Consider the following 15,500-nt stretch of genomic DNA (forward strand, 5'->3'; position numbering starts at 1 on the left):
TGTTAGAAAAAACGTTTCGATTTCAAATTTTCGACTTCTAATGACAGAAAGCTTAACCCTTTTCAATAGAAAAAATTTGCTAAAAATTAGAGGAGTGTCTGCATTGACCTTCATTAAAAAACCAGGACAATTTAAGTGTGGATCAGGACACCAGAACAATTTGTCTAAATCAGGACAAATCTTGGAAAACCAGAACGTCGGGCAGCCCCATACTAGCGATTATTTTCTGTTCAAGGACGTAATTTCTCAAACTTAAAAATCTATTCAAAATAGCACAATTTTGAAGTTTGCTTAATTTCCATCATATTTAGTAAATTGCAAGGAAACATTTATACAAAATTGTTGTTTGGGGTATGATATCCTCCAAAGTGATTATTTGTTCTTATTTTCTGAAAATTTTTCTATTTAGACATTCTTCAGGGGAAAATTAGCTTAAAGACAAGCTCTGCCAATACTTAAGTTTCTAAAAGTAAACGAAATTCTACGTTAAATGAGCCAATTAGTAATATAATTTTTTTCTTACACCTGGAACCAAACATTCTGGCAGCTCACATGTAGTCCAAAGTAATGTGTTCAAAGGTCAATCTCTACTTCTGCTCAGTGCACACACAGCTTTTTCTTTCCAGATAATGGCTCCCAAAGTATACATTCATAACGGCAACAAAGATTGAAAGTATCAAACCTAGTTTGAGTGGCCATGTATTAATGGTTTGTGTTCTTGCTAACAGCGTGTGAACAGCTTTTGTGCAGTGCCTTTTAAAATAAAATACACCCAAATATAAAGGCAGCGCTACCAAGCATCTTGAATTAGTATCCCAATTTATACGTAAATAGACAACGGCATGCAAATTATGACGAAAAAGCTAGGTTAGATCAAATTGAAAGAATAGCTCTGATCCAATACTTTTCGTTTAAAAATCCTGTAAAAATGTCAAACAGCAAAATTACTTTCTGAAGTGAGAGTAAAAAGTGAGTAACAACAAAAAGTACGGGAACAAAAGAGGCATTTTTCCCGTAAAAACGTCAACCAATCGTCGCTTGAAACTTTTCATGATTTTACCAGAAAAAAAAAGTTCGGTTAAAATCTTGCAACTTGATTCTCTACACAACTCTCCAAAAATTACTCTAATTTACTGGATTTTGGAGTACGGGATAATTTTTCCTGTAACTTCCTGCAAGTTCGGGTAAATTCTGTGAGTTCATGGAGTACTGGATCAAAGATAATATCTCACATCTCTTACAAAGATTTTTAACCCATCAGTCTTTAGTCGTTTCTGCCTAAAACCCTGTATAGGCTGTTATTTCTGCATATTAGAAACAATCTTCCTCGTGATGGTGTGTCAGGAGCCCAACATGCATTACGTTAAGAGCAGGTCGATCGAGGCGACTCTACACTAGGGATGTTAGTGGCAAAAATACATCGATGTTTTTCTTTGATTCGATGCATCGAAATGTACATCGATATTTTTCGATGCATCGAAGGGCATACATCGATGCATCGATTTGCATATGAATTTTCAGATAATGTTTCACAACAAAATATGTTATTAGCAAAATTGTAGAAAATTTGAAATAAATTACTGCAACTGAGCTAATTATGTTTCTAACGGAACTTCTTGCAGCCATTTAAATTTTTTGGCCAAAGTCACTTCTTTGTTTTGAACAATTGAAAAACTGGATTGACGGTTCAATGTACCGTATATGTCAGTTTTCAAAAAACATCGATACATCGATGCATCGATACATCGACTATTTATACATCGAGTGGAAAATTTTCGATGCATCGAAGCAAAACATCGATATTTTCGATGCATCGATGTTTTTCCGACATCCCTACTCTACACACGATCATGAAATCAATAAAGGAAGCCCGCATACATAAAGGCTTAATTGTGGCGGTTTAATTAAGCTATATGGGCTTACTTTTTGACAACGGTTGGAATGTACATTTGTAGGGTAAACATGGGCACGCCAGAGTTTGGTGTTCTCTCACATCTGTTTTTGGTTGTGCACGTAAATAGTCTGCTAGGAGCTGGCAATTAAAGACTGCCCAGTGATTGCCTACGCGGATGATGTTGCTCATTTAATGATGTATAAATTTGATTTCATCCAATTGTACATGAGTATCGGTAACTGAATAGCCTGGAGACTGCGGGCCCGCTGTAAATTGGAAGCATTGCAGCTGCATTCGAACTTAGAGGCAACTGGCTGCTTAGCTACGGGTCGTCGGAAAGGGATGTAAGCATCTAAACTGCCAAACAAGCGACAATCCGGGCTTTGGACTCACTTCTGCAGCGCTCTAAATTAGTACGGTAATATCAGACCGATCTGTCGAGTCTGATTATTTCCTAGTCAGGCTAATGGGTACCAGTCCCTCAGTTGATCATACTGCCATAGCCTAGCGTTAGCGCCGTAGTGCCATACCTAAAGAAAAGCGTCAACGCTACGTCAATTTGACACTGAACGATGTGTATTCACGCTATGACATTAAGTAATAAAACGGTTCTTCACTGGCTGCTTCCAGAACCATGAGGGGGAACCACCCCAACTCTTTCTCTAGAACACCCAGCGTTTGCGAATTTACAGTCTAACTAACCTTAATCCTACTTTTAAACTGGTACTGATGAGCTCTCCACAACTTACATCTGCCGTCATTGAACCTCGTTTTTGGCATGCAGAGTTTTTCACCTTAGCTTAGCAGTTACCGTTCGCAGTGATATCACTAAGGATCAATAACAGTGGCCCAAGTATGTCCATATTTTGGGAAACCACAAAAGGATGCCGCATGTATTTTTTTCGACTGTCGCAAACCGCTGCGACTAGCGCTGAGATAATCCTCCCCTTTTAAATCTTACCACTTTACAGGTGCGCACTTGATGGCTGAGCGATGTAGGACTTATTACTAAAATAAATATATTCCTCCATTTTGAGCGATTTCCAATTCATTGCCACTACAGAGTGAACGATTTTTTACAAAAAAACATTTATTTACACACATAATATTATCACTGTCCTACAACTCGGTGTGCTTCTCAGCCCAGTCTTCCTTAATCATATCAGCACCCTTCTCGCCAATCATAATAATGGCTGCATTTGTATTCGCACCCACAATGTCGGGCATAATACTACCATCAATAACACGAAGATTTTTCGCTCCATGTACCCGAAGTCGCCAGTCCACCACAGCTGTGGCGTCACCGTAAGGACCCATTTTTGCTGTACCTACTGGATGGTACACTGTCGTAGTCATGTGACTGATATAGCATCGCCAGTAGTCGTCCGATCTATAAGGCAAAGCATTACATGCCTCCAGATCGATTTTATGCAGAACTGCTTCGCGTTTTTTGAACGCTTTTGTTTCCGGGAGTTTAGAGTAAATGTTCAACGCGCGTATATATGTATGTACATCACGTTCATCGGACATATAGTTGGGATAGATTTTCGGTTTATCCAGATAGTTGGCGCTGCTTAGCTCCAAATGACCTACGGAGAAGGGTTTCAGGTGCAGCAGATAAGTGATGTATGTATTGCTGTGCTCGTTGGCTGAGAGTATGGATTTGGCAACGCGCTCATTGAAGCCTGTAGCAGCCACATAACCCTTTAGCTCAGGGCTCTGCATCAAACTAAAGAAGTTTGTGGTTTGAATGTCGGGGTATGGACCATGCAGCGAAGTGGTGTTAATGAAACCCGTCAGCGCTGTGGCTTCATGGTGCAATAGCTTGCTGTAGCGACCCATCAGCAGGTTGTACATGGCATCAACGAGCTCCTCATCGGTGGGCTTGCGTGCGGTGGATTTATCGATTTGGAATATAACCGGCAAGCTGGCATGATCCTTCAGATTCTCGCCAACTGGCAGATCCAACACGACTGGTATGCCAATCTTTTTTAAGTGATTTTTGGGGCCAACACCTAGAACAAAGAGTGATGTTTATTTAAAAGTAATGTGGTTGCTATAGTACTTCGAAGACTTACCCGACAGCATTAAAATTTGTGGCGTGCCAATCGCTCCAGCGGCGAGCACCACTTCCTTCTTAGCGCCTACCTCATATTCCTTTTGGCCCTTCAGCACAAACGTAACGCCGGTTGCGCGATTTTGCTCATCGAAGTTCACGCGCTTGACATGTGCATGTCGAATAACATGCAAATTCTTTCTTTCTTTAGGCAAGTGCGAATGCGCTGTGGTAATACGACGACCGCCGTCTTGTGTGCCTAAAATATCTATCTGTCCCACCCAAGATCCTTCGCTAAACGACGGCGAACTGCCATAACCCATTTCAGCCATACCTTCGCGTATCGTAGTGCGAAACTCGTTGTCCGAGAGATAGCGATTCAAGCCCATAGGGCCGCCTTTGCCAAAATCACCCTCCTTGAAGTCTTTGCTGGTCGAACGTAAGTCTTCCGCTTTGCGGAAATATTCCAACACATCGTCGTAGCCCCAAGTGGGATTGCCACGATCACGCCAGTCATCGAAGTCGCCTCGTGTGCCGCGCGCATAGATCATTGCATTCATGCCATTAGTACCGCCCAACATCTTGCCACGCGGCCAATGACATTTGCCTCCCTCCATAGCCATGCAAGCTTTGCCATTCGGTTCGGCATGGTACTGCCAATCCCAGTTGGTGAACTGCGTAGTGATGTGCCATCCAACAAACTGAATTAAGGGTGAATGGAAGAAAGTGTTTCTAAAAACCCACAAATGTATTTTTTTTCTATTTGACTTACCTCTGTTTCGATGGGGGGATCACCGCCTGCCTCTAGCAATAAAACTTTCCAGTTAGGGTTTTCACTAAGTCTGCCAGCAACAACAGCTCCTGCCGAACCCGAGCCAACAACAATGAAGTCGTAGTTATCAATACCTGAAGGAAATAAAACAAGATTTGATTATCAGTTACCGTTACTTTGAGATACGCTAAGTTTTGAAGTGCATTTCAAGTTCACAACGAAGGTATTTATTCTCGTTCGTTCGTTTCTCGTTCTTTATTTCAAAGTAAAAATATTTTTATAANATTGCATTCATGCCATTAGTACCGCCCAACATCTTGCCACGCGGCCAATGACATTTGCCTCCCTCCATAGCCATGCAAGCTTTGCCATTCGGTTCGGCATGGTACTGCCAATCCCAGTTGGTGAACTGCGTAGTGATGTGCCATCCAACAAACTGAATTAAGGGTGAATGGAAGAAAGTGTTTCTAAAAACCCACAAAAGTATTTTTTTTCTATTTGACTTACCTCTGTTTCGATGGGGGGATCACCGCCTGCCTCTAGCAATAAAACTTTCCAGTTAGGGTTTTCACTAAGTCTGCCAGCAACAACAGCTCCTGCCGAACCCGAGCCAACAACAATGAAGTCGTAGTTATCAATACCTGAAGGAAATAAAACAAGATTTGATTATCAGTTACCGTTACTTTGAGATACGCTAAGTTTTGAAGTGCATTTCAAGTTCACAACGAAGGTATTTATTCTCGTTCGTTCGTTTCTCGTTCTTTATTTCAAAGTAAAAATATTTTTATATATGTATGTTTATATTTATTGCTGCAGCTTTTTATAGATTTTATAAAGCCCTTATCTCGGTGCACCTAGCTTTTGCATGCAACTTGATTATGGAACTACTACATATGTTGTTATCATTTTGTGCAAAAACAGCGTAAATATTTACTTCAGTAGCAACTGTCAACAATTTAGCGCCGGCATAATGGAGGTGTAGGCTTCTTATCTCGCGGTGCTTACGGTACTTGTTGGAGTTTTTGGATTCCTTGCAATTATATTCTCGAAGGAAAAATTTCCGTTCCAAATTTCTACAGCGGTTTGCTTAGTAACGGTGTATCTACTAGGTAATATTTGCATAAATATGTTTAACGAGTATTCGCATTTTCAATCAAATATATTTATGCGTGTACATTAACGTAGGTACTTAAGATTTAAAAAATGCATTTGTAGTAGATTTATATTGAATCCAGAAATGGTTTATCAATGGGCATATCTGAAGAATGGAACATTTTCAATAACAACATTATTTTTGATAAATAAATTCTAGGGGGTTTTTAGCAAAATTTGATTACCTTATCGGTCATGTAGCTATCAGAAATGCCTTGAGTGTTTAAAATTTTCAAAAAACCCATTTCAGTGGGCCTTTTGGAGGAGTTCTTTTAAAGTTGCTTCTTTAATTTATAAAATTCATACATATATGAAGTATTTGGTTAAGGTTTATATCAAATATGTGTTATTGCAACTTAATATGTTTATTGAAATTCATTTTTAATGCTAAATAATATAGATATATGCATTCGCGTAAATTGTAAATGGATAATCTCTTCTAGAAGGCATGCAAGCAAGCACTTTTTTCAGCCCTTCTTGGGTAGGCCTCTTAGAATGGCTTTACTTAACAAGGCCTACCTAAATTATCTTCTGGGTAAATGTCCTTTCTGATAACCAGCTAATCCCAAAGCTACGACTAACACAAAGATCGAAGCTCTGAATTATGTATTTCGTCAAAGTTCAAATTTCTGCTATAGGTAAAAGGTCTAAGAACAAAGTTGTGCAAGCGGTTTTAAGGCCATTGCAATTGGAAATGTCTTGGTTTTCGTCGAACTCTCACTGCACTTAATTGAGTAGTCCACATATTATAAATAGCATTCATACCCCGCAGTTTCGGGTAATGGTGTTGTGGCATATTATGAGCCTGACGAGGAAGAAATTAAATGTAATCTAAAGAGGACGCGCCAAAAACCTCATTCGATTTTACCTTCTCCATCGGCAACATAGACTCAACAGCCTTCTTCCTTAATTACAGATACCTCTGCTTGGAAGACACGGCAGTCGGCTGAAGCCGGAAAATTAAGCATGGTGGCGAAATTCTGACAAAACACCCCTCCAACAACGCTTCGGTCTCGTCCGTGTGCAAGTTGAGTGGTCGTTCCCTCCAACTGCGTATTACCATTAACTCATTCCTCGAGCCATGTGAGCAGAGAAAAGGCTGCTGGAGCCAGTCTAGCCACACAGTTAACTGTGTTATCAGAACCATGTATCCAAATCCTTAATGAGATAAACACTCACTGTTTCTATGTCTGAACTCAGACAGCGCTGATGTGGCTTTGCCTGCAATGTTGATGAATGGACAGTACCTTAAAAGCTACGTTTAGAGCTTGAGTGTTACGTTGTACAAGCTTCAGATTTAAAACTAAACAATGTAGAATTTCTCAAACGCAAGACTAATCTCAATTGAGAATTTGTTATACTCTTAGCTAAAATATCATATGCCCAAAAAATTGGAGAGGGGCTCTATCTCTTTTCTCTGCCCTTCTGGCAGCAGTGCTTATAACCCAAATGATGTATTTTCCACCCTGTACCCAATGTTAATCTTCCGGGACTGCTTCCCATCTAGATTTAGGTTCAGGTGTTTGACTCTATTAGAGAGTTCAAATCGAGCTCTTCCAATCGGATAGCGTACATCTATATCTGCGTATATTGAAATGTTTTACTTCATTGAGAATCTAATTTAGGAAATTTAGAAAATCAATTATTTGATTAAATCGCCTCCCGAGACAATCAAGAATATGTATTATGTATAGTAAAAAACTATCAATTTTTATTGACATCATAGTAATTTCTCCGTTAAAATTAATTGTCTTGAGAGAAATATTTTAATTGGACGTAACTAAACTTTTGTCTCAGTGTATGAATTTGAAAAAAAAATTCATTATGCCGAATTTCCACTTAGCATTTAAATGACAAGAAGTGTGTACCATTGAAAAAATGCCATGTGAAAACAAACATAATAAACATTTTTATGAACGTACGGGTACGGGTATTTTTTAATGTCAGCATTTGCAAAATAATGGGCCTTTAACTGTTTTTCGACCTAGAGACGTAATACAGTTATTTAAATTTATTGTTTGTATACTTTTTCTACTATCAACAGCAGCGATTGCTCGCACGTACTTGTTGTTTAACATGTTGTTCTAGAATGTATTAATTAAAGAAAGCTTTACTTGGTTAATACTAATTAAAATATATGCATCTATGTATGTATGTACATTAGATCGCACCACCAAAAAAACTCGTAACTAAGTAATCCAATAAATTTTGAACACTTACAGAGGGGATGTTTCAACAATGTACATTAGGGCGGGTAAATTTGTACGGGAGATTTTTTCGACCATGCGCGTATAGCATAGAAGGATTCTACGTGTAATTCTAAGCAAATTTTCCGAAGAAAACATAAGTCTTAAATCAATTTGGAGTTTGCCAAATTGCGTTAATAGGTTTCTTAGCATTTTGCTGTGTTGTCGTTAAGAAGTGCTTAAATTTTGCATAAAACCATGCTATAAGGGGTTTTTTGTTATGAGGAATCCATTTCGGCAGTTCTCTTTTTCTTAAAACTTCGTCCAGAGGGCGCAACTGTGAAACTTTTCACATTTTCTTTGAAACCTATTTTCTCAGTTTGGCATAGTAAAAATAATTGACCCGCCCTAGTGTACATATTTCTTTTCTAGCCGGCCCGTAACAACACCCAAATCAATTTTTGTTTTTAACAGGTTTATTTTGCGCTCTGGGCAGATTTAGCTCTCCGTCGTTAACAGGTGGTGATTGAGAGGGCAAAACATAATGAAATTGATGACGTATCCTCTAGAATGACGCTCCGTGGCGGTCAGCAGCCANTACGCTAAGTTTTGAAGTGCATTTCAAGTTCACAACGAAGGTATTTATTCATTATTCTCGTTCGTTTCTCGTTCTTTATTTCAGGGTAAAAATATTTTTATATATGTATGTTTATATTTATTGCTGCAGCTTTTTATAGATTTTATAAAGCCCTTATCTCGGTGCACCTAGCTTTTGCATGCAACTTGATTATGGAACTACTACATATGTTGTTATCATTTTGTGCAAAAACAGCGTAAATATTTACTTCAGTAGCAACTGTCAACAATTTAGCGCCGGCATAATGGAGGTGTAGGCTTCTTATCTCGCGGTGCTTACGGTACTTGTTGGAGTTTTTGGATTCCTTGCAATTATATTCTCGAAGGAAAAATTTCCGTTCCAAATTTCTACAGCGGTTTGCTTAGTAACGGTGTATCTACTAGGTAATATTTGCATAAATATGTTTAACGAGTATTCGCATTTTCAATCAAATATATTTATGCGTGTACATTAACGTAGGTACTTAAGATTTAAAAAATGCATTTGTAGTAGATTTATATTGAATCCAGAAATGGTTTATCAATGGGCATATCTGAAGAATGGAACATTTTCAATAACAACATTATTTTTGATAAATAAATTCTAGGGGGTTTTTAGCAAAATTTGATTACCTTATCGGTCATGTAGCTATCAGAAATGCCTTGAGTGTTTAAAATTTTCAAAAAACCCATTTCAGTGGGCCTTTTGGAGGAGTTCTTTTAAAGTTGCTTCTTTAATTTATAAAATTCATACATATATGAAGTATTTGGTTAAGGTTTATATCAAATATGTGTTATTGCAACTTAATATGTTTATTGAAATTCATTTTTAATGCTAAATAATATAGATATATGCATTCGCGTAAATTGTAAATGGATAATCTCTTCTAGAAGGCATGCAAGCAAGCACTTTTTTCAGCCCTTCTTGGGTAGGCCTCTTAGAATGGCTTTACTTAACAAGGCCTACCTAAATTATCTTCTGGGTAAATGTCCTTTCTGATAACCAGCTAATCCCAAAGCTACGACTAACACAAAGATCGAAGCTCTGAATTATGTATTTCGTCAAAGTTCAAATTTCTGCTATAGGTAAAAGGTCTAAGAACAAAGTTGTGCAAGCGGTTTTAAGGCCATTGCAATTGGAAATGTCTTGGTTTTCGTCGAACTCTCACTGCACTTAATTGAGTAGTCCACATATTATAAATAGCATTCATACCCCGCAGTTTCGGGTAATGGTGTTGTGGCATATTATGAGCCTGACGAGGAAGAAATTAAATGTAATCTAAAGAGGACGCGCCAAAAACCTCATTCGATTTTACCTTCTCCATCGGCAACATAGACTCAACAGCCTTCTTCCTTAATTACAGATACCTCTGCTTGGAAGACACGGCAGTCGGCTGAAGCCGGAAAATTAAGCATGGTGGCGAAATTCTGACAAAACACCCCTCCAACAACGCTTCGGTCTCGTCCGTGTGCAAGTTGAGTGGTCGTTCCCTCCAACTGCGTATTACCATTAACTCATTCCTCGAGCCATGTGAGCAGAGAAAAGGCTGCTGGAGCCAGTCTAGCCACACAGTTAACTGTGTTATCAGAACCATGTATCCAAATCCTTAATGAGATAAACACTCACTGTTTCTATGTCTGAACTCAGACAGCGCTGATGTGGCTTTGCCTGCAATGTTGATGAATGGACAGTACCTTAAAAGCTACGTTTAGAGCTTGAGTGTTACGTTGTACAAGCTTCAGATTTAAAACTAAACAATGTAGAATTTCTCAAACGCAAGACTAATCTCAATTGAGAATTTGTTATACTCTTAGCTAAAATATCATATGCCCAAAAAATTGGAGAGGGGCTCTATCTCTTTTCTCTGCCCTTCTGGCAGCAGTGCTTATAACCCAAATGATGTATTTTCCACCCTGTACCCAATGTTAATCTTCCGGGACTGCTTCCCATCTAGATTTAGGTTCAGGTGTTTGACTCTATTAGAGAGTTCAAATCGAGCTCTTCCAATCGGATAGCGTACATCTATATCTGCGTATATTGAAATGTTTTACTTCATTGAGAATCTAATTTAGGAAATTTAGAAAATCAATTATTTGATTAAATCGCCTCCCGAGACAATCAAGAATATGTATTATGTATAGTAAAAAACTATCAATTTTTATTGACATCATAGTAATTTCTCCGTTAAAATTAATTGTCTTGAGAGAAATATTTTAATTGGACGTAACTAAACTTTTGTCTCAGTGTATGAATTTGAAAAAAAAATTCATTATGCCGAATTTCCACTTAGCATTTAAATGACAAGAAGTGTGTACCATTGAAAAAATGCCATGTGAAAACAAACATAATAAACATTTTTATGAACGTACGGGTACGGGTATTTTTTAATGTCAGCATTTGCAAAATAATGGGCCTTTAACTGTTTTTCGACCTAGAGACGTAATACAGTTATTTAAATTTATTGTTTGTATACTTTTTCTACTATCAACAGCAGCGATTGCTCGCACGTACTTGTTGTTTAACATGTTGTTCTAGAATGTATTAATTAAAGAAAGCTTTACTTGGTTAATACTAATTAAAATATATGCATCTATGTATGTATGTACATTAGATCGCACCACCAAAAAAACTCGTAACTAAGTAATCCAATAAATTTTGAACACTTACAGAGGGGATGTTTCAACAATGTACATTAGGGCGGGTAAATTTGTACGGGAGATTTTTTCGACCATGCGCGTATAGCATAGAAGGATTCTACGTGTAATTCTAAGCAAATTTTCCGAAGAAAACATAAGTCTTAAATCAATTTGGAGTTTGCCAAATTGCGTTAATAGGTTTCTTAGCATTTTGCTGTGTTGTCGTTAAGAAGTGCTTAAATTTTGCATAAAACCATGCTATAAGGGGTTTTTTGTTATGAGGAATCCATTTCGGCAGTTCTCTTTTTCTTAAAACTTCGTCCAGAGGGCGCAACTGTGAAACTTTTCACATTTTCTTTGAAACCTATTTTCTCAGTTTGGCATAGTAAAAATAATTGACCCGCCCTAGTGTACATATTTCTTTTCTAGCCGGCCCGTAACAACACCCAAATCAATTTTTGTTTTTAACAGGTTTATTTTGCGCTCTGGGCAGATTTAGCTCTCCGTCGTTAACAGGTGGTGATTGAGAGGGCAAAACATAATGAAATTGATGACGTATCCTCTAGAATGACGCTCCGTGGCGGTCAGCAGCCAGCTGCATTCGAGGGTTGTCTCGTGTAGGGTCTACGTCGATTAATAGACCGAATGATCCCTGTGATAGCAACATGTTACAACGTTTTTCATCTCATTGTGGAGATTGGACTTTCGCCGTTGTATTCCTTATAGAAGCCCATATTGGCGCTGCTTAATTGAAAATACATCAACTATTCGCCTTGTTTATGGGCAAAAGAGTTTAGTTTTATTTGCCTCAAGTGCTGTGTAACAAATGAGGCACGGCTATCTAGAATGTCGGCCTTAGTTTTTTGTACTATTCACGCTGGGTATAACTGTGTCCCCGAGCTTTGTGTTAAATGACCGTCCGACAGCCTTGGTGCTTGTCAGGAATATGGTCTCAGGGGATTCAGTAGTTTGCAGTAAGGAAACGAGAAATGGTCATTTACCATCAATCGCCCATAATGTGAAATCGGTGTAAGAAATCGATGAGACCATGTTCGTGGCTGTGTCAGTTTCAGAATATGCAAATCAAAATAAGCGAAAAGACGAAAGCATTTTATTGAATTCTCGTTTTTTTTTTATAATTTTAGTTTCGTGAATTTACTAATTGATGACTTTATTAGTCGACTAATTGGTTGACTGCGTCACACTTCTTTGACAAGTCAAATCAGAGAGTTCTCCGCACGATTTTCTTTGGCTAGCTTTTCTTTCTTTCAGCGCTCTATTCAGCTTTAAGAATTTTCTCTGAATTCTCCACGCGAAAAAGTTCAGTTCATTAAAAATATTTTATTCATTCGTGCAGACACCAATTCAGACACCAATTTTCTTTACACTCACTTGTTTATTTTTTATTTGAATTTCCCTCCAAACACCACTACCTTACTCACCATCTGTTTCAATGCGTGCGCCATAATCGTGCGGCCAACGATCATGATCGCTTAATCCACAATATCGCGATATTAATGTTTGTAGCAGCAAAGTCATTAGAGTGTTTGCAGGTCCTGCGGACCGTGCAGCACATTCAGTGCTTAAATATTCCNAAAAAAAAAAGATTGGGTTTTCTTTTCCATGGGGCACTATTGAGAATAAGTGATTGATCGTATCATTTTTATGCATAGGTCGAAGTAATAACTTTGTAACTTATGAAAATAATAACAGGGCGTATGATATCCGCCAGGCCCGCCAATCGCATGAAACGCCTCTGTGCCTATGTATGTCTGAAGTACATAAAAAAGTGCATACAAAAATAAACATTTGTGTATTTGCGTAATCAATGGGACACCGCTCACACTGGGCGTCGCAGGTGGGGAGAAATGCTTGATAAGACAAGCGCCGGCAAATATGTACATATGTAGCTCATAAATATAAACAAGTTTTGTTTTCATTTCTCGTACAAATCACATAATGCCATGTAGTACTTTTGTTCGTCCATATATATGTGCATACATTAGTATATGTAGGTATGTTCCTATTTATGTATGTATATATATATTAGGGATGTTAATTTTTGGGCTTTTTCCGATCCCGGGATTATCGGAATGGCGTTGTCACAATCCCGGTATCCCGGGATTAGTCCCAGGAGTTAGATATTCATTGCTTTTTAACAACTTGAATCGAAAAAAATTGCTTCTATGTTGNGCCGTTGTATTCCTTATAGAAGCCCATATTGGCGCTGCTTAATTGAAAATCCATCAACTATTCGCCTTGTTTATGGGCAAAAGAGTTTAGTTTTATTTGCCTCAAGTGCTGTGTAACAAATGAGGCACGGCTATCTAGAATGTCGGCCTTAGTTTTTTGTACTATTCACGCTGGGTATAACTGTGTCCCCGAGCTTTGTGTTAAATGACCGTCCGACAGCCTTGGTGCTTGTCAGGAATATGGTCTCAGGGGATTCAGTAGTTTGCAGTAAGGAAACGAGAAATGGTCATTTACCATCAATCGCCCATAATGTGAAATCGGTGTAAGAAATCGATGAGACCATGTTCGTGGCTGTGTCAGTTTCAGAATATGCAAATCAAAATAAGCGAAAAGACGAAAGCATTTTATTGAATTCTCGTTTTTTTTTTATAATTTTAGTTTCGTGAATTTACTAATTGATGACTTTATTAGTCGACTAATTGGTTGACTGCGTCACACTTCTTTGACAAGTCAAATCAGAGAGTTCTCCGCACGATTTTCTTTGGCTAGCTTTTCTTTCTTTCAGCGCTCTATTCAGCTTTAAGAATTTTCTCTGAATTCTCCACGCGAAAAAGTTCAGTTCATTAAAAATATTTTATTCATTCGTGCAGACACCAATTCAGACACCAATTTTCTTTACACTCACTTGTTTATTTTTTATTTGAATTTCGCTCCAAACACCACTACCTTACTCACCATCTGTTTCAATGCGTGCGCCATAATCGTGCGGCCAACGATCATGATCGCTTAATCCACAATATCGCGATATTAATGTTTGTAGCAGCAAAGTCATTAGAGTGTTTGCAGGTCCTGCGGACCGTGCAGCACATTCAGTGCTTAAATATTCCATTTTTACAATGTAGACACGTCCCGATTATGATACTAAACACTTCTGCGTTTGTTTTCCGACTAACCTTAGGAATACATATTTTTCAAATTAAGTCACAGTGTGGCGCATTGGAAGATTGAGATGCCTGGCAGGTACGTTACATACATATGTATAAATACTCATGAACATTTGCATTCCTATATACTACTTACATATGCATAAATGGTCCAAACCCCTCTGTCACTAATCAACACGAAGGTAAAAGTATATTTGCGAGTATAAGTGCAAGAGCTGCTCGACTTTGCCGCACTGTTAGCTACATATAGTAGGTACATACATATAAGACATTAATTGTTTGATAATAAGTTCTCAAGCAAAGTAAATGTATGCATATACTCGTACTCACATCAAGAAAGCCCGTGCCTCTGCCGAAAGCAATCATGAGGCCCGAATTTGCAAATAGAAATTGCTCAAATTTATCAAATGATCAATGTCAACCTTGTAAGCGTATTTGAGCTTTTCTAAACAGACCCTTCGCTCTGCGGGCGATATACATATGTAGACATACATATGTAAATCGAAGACAATTTTGAAGCTTCCTACAGTTACACTATAGCTTTCTCTTCACGAACAACTACTGTTATTAGATTGCCACAAATTACATTGATGGATTCGAAAATGAATTTTTCTCGACATGGGAATAGCTGACTTTATTTTGGTTATCATATCTTTTCGAATGCAACTTTTTGTAAACGACAGTCAATATTTATCAACCCTTTTTGCTATTGAATCATGTTGATTGAGATCAGCTGTGAAATATTTTTATGTCGGCGATCCAACCAAAAAAATGGTTTTCAAAAAAAAAAGATTGGGTTTTCTTTTCCATGGGGCACTATTGAGAATAAGTGATTGATCGTATCATTTTTATGCATAGGTCGAAGTAATAACTTTGTAACTTATGAAAATAATAACAGGGCGTATGATATCCGCCAGGCCCGCCAATCGCATGAAACGCCTCTGTGCCTATGTATGTCTGAAGTACATAAAAAAGTGCATACAAAAATAAACATTTGTGTATTTGCGTAATCAATGGGACACCGCTCACACTGGGCGTCGCAGGTGGGGAG

The 15,500-nt window shown here is 38.1% G+C and overlaps 1 protein-coding gene across 3 annotated transcripts; it reads right to left on the reverse strand.

Moving 5' to 3' along the window:
* Window positions 1-2,931: 2,931 nt before the first annotated feature.
* Window positions 2,932-14,673, reverse strand: LOC108374850 (glucose dehydrogenase [FAD, quinone]). Of its 3 annotated transcripts, XM_017630884.1 has the most exons (7): window positions 14,586-14,673; window positions 14,355-14,518; window positions 12,755-12,868; window positions 5,230-5,363; window positions 5,007-5,158; window positions 3,973-4,499; window positions 2,932-3,909 (listed from the first exon to the last, which is right to left on the reverse strand). In XM_017630884.1, the coding sequence occupies exons 2-7, from the start codon at window positions 14,392-14,394 to the stop codon at window positions 3,014-3,016; spliced, it is 1,863 nt and encodes a 620-aa protein (XP_017486373.1). In that variant the 5' UTR covers window positions 14,395-14,518; window positions 14,586-14,673; the 3' UTR covers window positions 2,932-3,013. The 3 variants fall into 3 exon arrangements, with proteins under 3 accessions (XP_017486373.1, XP_017486374.1, XP_017486375.1); XM_017630886.1 differs by lacking the exons at window positions 5,007-5,158; window positions 12,755-12,868; window positions 14,586-14,673 and having other exon boundaries at window positions 2,960-3,909; window positions 3,973-4,651; window positions 14,241-14,448; XM_017630885.1 differs by lacking the exons at window positions 5,007-5,158; window positions 5,230-5,363; window positions 12,755-12,868; window positions 14,355-14,518; window positions 14,586-14,673 and adding an exon at window positions 4,723-4,964 and having other exon boundaries at window positions 3,973-4,651.
* Between the last annotated feature and the right edge of the window lie 827 nt (window positions 14,674-15,500).

Source organism: Rhagoletis zephyria, unplaced genomic scaffold (assembly GCF_001687245.7).
Source record: "Rhagoletis zephyria isolate East Lansing unplaced genomic scaffold, Rhagoletis_zephyria_1.1 Rzeph_scaffold_08194, whole genome shotgun sequence".
NCBI lineage: Eukaryota > Metazoa > Arthropoda > Insecta > Diptera > Tephritidae > Rhagoletis > Rhagoletis zephyria.

Excerpts from the sequence above, each read along its gene's own strand:
- LOC108374850 (XM_017630884.1), bottom strand. The coding sequence starts at position 14,394 with ATGGAATATTTAAGCACTGAATGTGCTGCACGGTCCGCAG. Across the intron at positions 5,159-5,229 it reads ATCCCCCCATCGAAACAGAG|TTTGTTGGATGGCACATCAC; the intron begins GTAAGTCAAATA and ends CCCTTAATTCAG. Across the intron at positions 3,910-3,972 it reads ACAAATTTTAATGCTGTCGG|GTGTTGGCCCCAAAAATCAC; the intron begins GTAAGTCTTCGA and ends TCTTTGTTCTAG.